The sequence below is a fragment of the Oncorhynchus masou genome, chromosome 23 (genome assembly GCF_036934945.1).
Source record: "Oncorhynchus masou masou isolate Uvic2021 chromosome 23, UVic_Omas_1.1, whole genome shotgun sequence".
In the NCBI taxonomy this organism is placed as follows: Eukaryota; Metazoa; Chordata; class Actinopteri; order Salmoniformes; family Salmonidae; genus Oncorhynchus; species Oncorhynchus masou.
Genome location: NC_088234.1, coordinates 54,888,003 through 54,896,089, shown reverse-complemented (window position 1 = coordinate 54,896,089; position 8,087 = coordinate 54,888,003). Strand labels below are relative to the sequence as shown.

At 38.9% G+C, this 8,087-nt stretch overlaps 1 protein-coding gene across 1 annotated transcript; it reads left to right on the top strand.

Moving 5' to 3' along the window:
- Window positions 1–584: 584 nt before the first annotated feature.
- Window positions 585–3,176, top strand: LOC135510033 (homeobox protein HMX2-like). The gene is made up of 2 exons (XM_064930833.1): window positions 585–1,040; window positions 2,097–3,176. Exons 1-2 carry the CDS (start codon window positions 770–772, stop codon window positions 2,642–2,644), a joined length of 819 nt encoding a protein of 272 aa, XP_064786905.1. The 5' UTR covers window positions 585–769; the 3' UTR covers window positions 2,645–3,176.
- Window positions 3,177–8,087: the final 4,911 nt, after the last annotated feature.

Sequence of the window (8,087 nt, the reverse complement as noted above, 5' to 3'; positions counted from 1 at the left end):
CATTTCTCCAGTCTATTTTCCACTTAAAATGTAGTCAGACCCAATTATTAGGTAAGCCTATGTCAAGTTGTCAACATATCACACAAAAACAAAACAAACAAAGAACAGCAATTCACAATATAAGACTCGTGAATTTAGAAACCTTTACCTACACAAAATCCATTGCCTAAAATATCTTCAATTTTCAATCAAAACGTCCAATTGAATTGATATAGCCTAATAAGAGACATGTTGTACCCGTTTCTAAACAAAAGGCGATTCATATTATGCTTATGCCAAAACGTATTTTGTTGTATATGTAGCTTTTTGAGGTAAATGAATAGCCTAACATCTGTGATTTGCTTGTGCCATTATGCCTGTTTGTCTACCTTTACTATCGGATTCAAAGAGGGACGTAGGCTATATGCTCGAATAAACGACAGCCTGTAGTTATTTGTCCTTAGCTCCTTTCATCCTATCTCAGAACCTTGACACGAGTTTGAAATTTCCGGGCTTAGTTTGAGCGTGTGATTGGCCCACGCAGAGCTTACCTACATGCAAATGAGGCAACGCCACAATACTGTCTTTAGTCCAGAGCGCGTGGATGTAGACCAGGAATACATTCATGTTCCCTGAGCTCCAGGAAAAAACAACCCAAGCCCCTCAACTTCTAAAAACGGTTATTTCCAAACTATTTTACGCAAGAGTTGTGAGTATTCACAGACCAACAATACGAGAAAAATAACACACAAACTAAGATATAGCCTAATCTTACTGTTATGAATCGAGAATGAGTACCACAGAAGACAGCGGAAGCAAGTGCTCGTCGGCCCCAATTTCCAGTTTCACTATTCAGTCGATATTGGGCACGTCGTCGGAGAAGACACGGTCGGGGGCGAAGGAGAGTTCCAAGGGACTGCAGCTGGCGAGGAAGCGCTCGCTGTCGGTGTCTTCAGAAGAGGAGTGCAGCGGTGGGGAGGACTCTGCAGACTGTTTCTGTTCGGATCGTGGTCACAGCGAGCCATGCAACCGACATCAACCACTAAATTTTTCATGTTTAGGTGAGTAGATCACTGAATGTAATTTGTGTTGTGCGTAAAATGTAGGCCTAATTATTTGTTGCTTTTAGATTTTGCTTGTATTTATTTCCCTCGCTGACATTTTGCATTCGAAAATATAGGCTTCCAAAGTAAAAAGGTGAAATAGGCTAGATAATGTATAAATCAATGTATGGTATCTAACGGGACATTATTAGTATTAGACCTAGACCAATTATTATTATTATTATTATTATTATTTTATATGGTATTACTGCTATTATTGTAGCCTAATAATAGGTCAACAATAGTGTAAAGTACGCTAGGACTAATGATAAACGTATTTATGATAACCTTCGGCAGAAGTAGCCTAGTACTTGTTGCAGTTTAAACTTGTAAACTTAGATAACTCTATAGTAGCCTATGTTTGTTACTGCAGATAGTGGGTAGGCTATCACTTCACTTTGTTTAATGTGTCGTTTTACTGCTACATCCGCGAACAGGGGAAAGGTCAAATAATTAACAGGATGTTTCCCCCGTCATTCCAAATTTAATCGAGTCTTCTAATTGATTAAACCTTTTTTTTCACAATGACTGCATTTCGTCAATTGACCGTTAAATGTAACCTGATTTAATTAATATTGTGCACCAGGCATAGTCAAAATTAAATTGTTTATTTAAAAGGACACTTACAACCTTTCCACTGTCGATGAATGAGTCAAAGTTCACACTTAATGAACTCTTGTACCGAGTATCGAATAATGTTATTGTTTTAACAGGGATGTTCTCAACCTGGGTAGACCAACACAAAGCATTTGAAAAATAAGTGTGAAACCTTTGAGACATATTCAACATTTTGAGACACAAAATTGACAAACTGATCTGAAGGCAGTATAGACTAAGGCATCCAGGATCTTTATGCGATGCTTTATCTTGAGGATAGGCCTACATCATTTGTCAATTTTGATAGACGACAGATGATATCGAGGAGGACGTTGGGAAATCAGTTTGTTGAAATATTTTGACACATTTTATTTTCTTTCCGACACACATATATACTGGTCTTTTTCCTTAATGCAGGTTCAACAACGGGACTTATTTCAGTCCGTGACGGGATTGCACGGCGACCGCACCTGACACAGCCTCTGCTGCAGGATTACAAAGAGGAACAAGAGAGACCATGCAATCCAATGTCACCTATTTCCGAGGAGAGACAGACAGACGGTGCGGACAAGCAGAGCAACTCGTCCAAGAAGAAGACTCGTACAGTCTTCTCGCGGAGTCAGGTGTACCAGCTCGAATCCACGTTTGATATGAAGAGGTATTTGAGCAGCTCCGAGCGAGCCTGTTTAGCATCTAGTCTACAGCTAACAGAAACTCAGGTGAAGACGTGGTTTCAGAACCGCAGGAACAAATGGAAGCGACAACTGTCGGCGGAACTGGAGGCCGCGAACATGGCACACGCCTCCGCACAGACACTGGTCGGAATGCCGCTTGTTTTTAGAGATAGCTCCCTGCTCCGGGTACCAGTTCCAAGATCTATCGCTTTTCCAACGCCACTATACTACCCTGGCAGCAGCCTACCAGGGTTACCATTGTACAATCTGTATAACAAGATTGAATATTGACTTAATGCCTGTGATGAGAGTCCACACAAATAACACGTTAACACACTACAGTAGCCTACATTCGTATACATGTCTGGCATAACTCATGTCTATTATATCACTTTATTTGTTGAAAATATATATTTCTTATTATGCAGCAACTGTATGTTTAACAGGAAGCAACAAACGTATCTAAATGTATAAAATACACCATGTGTATAATCATTATTTTGTACCTTGATTTTGCGTTCTCCCTCGTTTAACACGTTACATTGGTGAATTTCGCCACTGCAATACAGATGTAATCAAGTGCACTATGTTTCCCAAACGAATTCTGGATGCATAAAAAAAAGAGTTTTCAATTGAATGTGAATGTGAATATGAAATATTGAGGTCCAAGACGTCCAACTACCTTCATCTGTTAAGCTACTAGAATAAATTGGGTTTATACATTTGGGGATAGGGAAGTGCAAACTCGTTGCTTACATTTGGGGATAATGTCATTGTTTTATTGTAATCATAGGCCTACCAAGTAAACCACTCATTCAATAAATTTTCTATATCAATGAAACGTGGGTTTGGATTTATTGTACATTTCCTGATTTAGTTTTTATGGCATTCAATCCAGTCTTTGAAAATTAGGGATGGAAAAATGTATTTCATAATTGTACAATGGTTAGGCTAGATTTAAAAAGAAATGTATATATCACACTGCAGCTCAATGATTATTAAGTAAAAACTATTTGTTCTGTTTTCTGTCAAACTTTCTGACATCCAGCTACAGTTCAACTCTCTTATAAACATATGACTCTGCAACTAACTAGGCCTCTAAAGGTGAACAGCCATACTGAAACATTTTACTAGCTTGTGGCATAAGCTTCCAGTAGACCAGAATTCATACATTAAAAACTTTAAAACATCTAGGTTGCCTGGTAGCCTAAAAACAATGTAGGATCACTGTTTTTCCATAATCAACTTATATTTGCCAAATTTGAACAACGTTATATTGTACGTTAAGCCTCATAGGTCTGTTGTAACAAGTACTCATTCGCCTGCTAACAATAATACTAACACCATGGGTTATTAACAACAAAGTGTTATGAACACTTTATTACAAAAAGGGAACTACAGTTTCAAAATGACTATGTATACAAGTGGTTTCAGGTGTAGCCTGCCACTGTAGTATTGCTGCAGATGGGTTTATGTGCTGCTTCTCCTCAAACATGGGCACATAATGATAAGATGGTGTCAAACGCTTTGGTTCTATTTATGTTGCCTGTCTAAGACATACATACTCTGTATTTTCATCTGTCATCACAGTTTTTTGGAAAATTAACCAATGTGAAATGTGTCATTTGTACTTATGATAGGGTCAACTCAGTGACCTGCTAAACATATTGCAGGGGGAGGGAGAGAGATGCACACCATCAGCAGCCAATCAGAGCCATGGTGGATATTCCAGCCTGGTCTCATAAACTAGACGTAACATAATACATGTAAATCCAGGACGCTCATATTAGTATGATATGTTTGGTATGGTTACGTAAGAAAGATTTTTACTGAAGGCAAAACATGAAAATAGGGTGGTTGGTCAGTGTATAACATGAATGTCTAGCAACCCAAAGGTTGCAAGTTTGAATCTCATCATGGACAACTTTAGCATTTTAGCTGATTAGCAACTTTTCAACTACTTACTATTTTTTTTCTACTTTGCAACTACTTAGCATGTTAGCTAAATCTTCCCCTAACCATAACCTCAACCCTTTTAGTTAACCCTTCCCCTAAGCCTAACCTTTTAACCTAACTCCTAAACATAACCCTAACCTTAACCCTAACCCATAACACCTAGCCTAGTGGACTCTCAGTTCTTAGCATATCATATGTTTAGCAAATTCGTAACATAATGGATGTTTAGCTAATTTGTAACATAGATTACGGACCGTAAACTGTAATTCATAACATGTCATACTAAATGGAGAGTCCTGTTTATGTACAGAATTATATGAAATGCTCTGAGACCAGGTTGTATATTCTGACACTTGAAGTGTGCAATACAGGAAGTTCTAGCCTTGTTGGAGGAAACTTAATAAGTGGTGCTGTTGTTAAAGTTCAAGACTCACTGCGTTGTTGTGTGGTGCTTTTTCTTTTTCAAGCGAGCCACCAATGTATCGGTTACAGTGAAAATACTTGTTAACAGATTAGATAATGCTTTCTGACCAAGAAACCGCTTTTGAGTGTTTAGACTAGAGGGTGAAAACATGTATTTTTTAATGTAGCACATTGAAAATAACTCTGTCTTTTTTATCTTCTTGGTACCTTTTATATCTTTGCTTGCTCTTACAGTATTTGGCTACATTATTAGGCTACAGTGCTTGCTTGCTTTTACGTTAATAGGCCCAATCAAACAAGACACACACACACACACACACACACACACACACACACACACACACACACACACACACACACACACACACACACACACACACACACACTGTGGTTGATGGGGAGTGATAAAACAGTGTCATCAGCCAGCTTTTCTTGGATGTCATAGCTTACAGCGTACAAGGGATCTCTCTCTCTCTCTCTCTCTCTCTCTCTCTCTCTCTCTGCTAATGGCTACATTACCCAAGAGGCTCTGTTGCCCTGCAGATTATTCCTGACCCAATTTCTGCAACAGCCGCCCCGTGTTCTGGGCAAATGGATCGCGTTAGACAACAGAAGTGATTTATGGCTAACTCTGATGCTGGCGGAGAGTTGCAGCTGGATGAATTTGTGACAGATAGGAGAGGGAGAGAAAAGAGAGAAAGAGACAGAACGCTCATGAAAAGGAGCAATAGTGTTGGGTGAATGAAGCTGTTTATTAGTTTCGCAGCGTACATAATGCCATCAGGTTTGACGGTAATACACCACTCTCCTGGATGGATGTTTGCGCACTGCTGACTTGTGGGAAATCTGCATGACCTGTCACCTGGGGTTGTTTGATTTACAGGAGAGAGAGATAGAAAAGGTTGGAGAGACTGAGTGGTGAGAGAGAGAGAGAGAGAGAGAGAGAGAGAGAAATATAGTGAAAGAGAGTGAGAGCGTTTTGTGTTATGTATCACGCAAATGGCAGGTATGAATTACACATTTTAATAGTGGGGCAATGAAAATGATTTGAAGTGGTTTAAATGGCAAAGAGACAGCGTCTGGCATTGCGGTGAAGATTTGTTGAGATGATGTGTTGTGCCTTAGGATTCATCAAACCTGCCTGGGAAAGTGAAAAGCAAGTGCAATTCACTTTGTGGTATAATTTATGGCAAGAATAATGGTAATTGTAGAACCTATATGAGTTGAGAGGGAAGATGATGGGCTGAAGGATTCCCAAGATATTTCTTTCATCCCTAGAGGAAACTATCTACAGGTTTCCCAATGTTTACATTTGACTCAGCTTTTCCCATGTGCCAGTCCTAAAATTTATACAAAACTATTAACAATTTGTTAAGGCATATGACTGCATTATAGTGTAATTATGTTCAATTAGACTACATGTTCTGAAATACAAACAAAACCAATGCCTTGTTTGACATGGTTGTAACAAAGTGTCATGTCATCATTATAACTTTATGTTGGTTTTAATATAAGACATTTGTGCCACCTCAAACATCAAAACTGACATTTGTTACTGTTTTACACTCCTAATGAAATACCAGGGCCGGCTGTAGCCTTTTGGAGGCCCTAAGCTCCGAGTGGCGGAGCAATCTAAGGCACTGCATCTCAGTGCTAGAGGCTTCACTACAGACCCTGGTTCGATTCTAGGCTGTATCACAACCAGTCATGTTTGGGAGTCCCATAGGGCGGCGCACAATTGGCTCTGCGTAGTCCGGGTTAGGGTTTGGCCGGCGTAGGACTTCATTGTAAATAAGAATTTGTTCTTAACTGACTTGCCTAGTAAAATAAAGGTTAAATAAAACATCAAAAGTGAGATTTGGTTGGGGGACCTCCACCCCGCCGTCAAAACATTTGAGTGGCCCCCCTCTTGACGGCAGAACGTACATTTTTACGTTTTACTGTTTATTTTCTGCAGTTCAACACATTTTGCCATGAGGCATAGAGAGAATGTTTCAGTTCTAAAGCAAGTGTTCTACAATTCTACAGAAAATGTTTCAATTCTATAACTAATTTCATGCAAGTCGGTGTAAGCGAGACTGCCTTAGCGGTGGAGGTTTCAGTGAGGAGGCAACAATGCAGAGCTGATTTTCTTGCCCAGAGTGAGGCTTTTATTTGTGGAGATAATAGCCGGCGACTGTACAATATTTACAAACAAAAATAATAAACAGGACAATGAACATAAGAACAAACTGAACTACATCAAATAGAACTCTCGAAAGAACAACTTGTCTACAAATCAAAGACAGGTGTTTAAATAGGCATACCCATCATGCATCTGACCAATGACAAAAGGACACTTCACACCATGATCAATTAACATTGAAAAGGCAATAATTACAATATACACATGTTCAGATCATAAACATACATACACTGAGTGAACAAAACATTAAGAACACTTTCCTAATATTGAGTTGCATCCCCATTTTTTGCCCTCAGAAAAGCCTCAATTTGTTGGAGCAAGGTGTCGAAAGTGTTCCACAGAGATGCAGGCCCATTTTGAATTCAATGCTTCCCACAGTTGTCACTCTCTGAATGGCACACATGCACAATCCATGTCTCAATTGTCTCAAGGCTTAAAAATCCTTATTTAACCTGTCTCCTCTCCTTAATCTACACTGATTGAAGTGGATTTAACAAGTGATATCCACAAGGGCTCATAGCTTTCACCTGGATTCATGGAAAGAGCAGGTGTGTCTAATGTTTTGTGCACTCAGTGTACAGTGCCAATCGTGTGCAAAGCTGTCATCAGAATTTAAAGAAGAATTTAAAATCTAAAATATATTTTGATTTGTTTAACACTTTGTTGGTTACTACATGATTCCATATGTGTTATTTCATAGTTTTGATGTCTTCACTATTATTCTACAATGTAGAAAATAGTAAAAATAAAGAAAACCCTTGAATGAGTAGGTGTGTCCAAACTTTTGACCTGTGCTGTATATTACACCCAGTATCCTGCCCTGAACATTAGCCACTGTTACTAGTGGCTACCACCCGGTTAACCCTACACATGAGAGACTGCTGCCCTATGTACAGAGTCATTGAACACGGGTCACTTTAATCATGTTTACATACTGTTTTGTTTTACCCACTTTATATGTCTATACTGTATTCTAGTCAAGGTTTATCCTATATAACTGCTGCTGAACACACCTTTTCTATTCATATACTGTCCATGAGGTCTATACACACCATCACATAAAGATATATATTTATATTCCAGACTCTGCCATTGCTCGTTCTAATATTTCTATGTCTTAATTACTTTCTTTTGTATTTGATGTGTGTGTATTGTTTTGTCTTGTTAGGT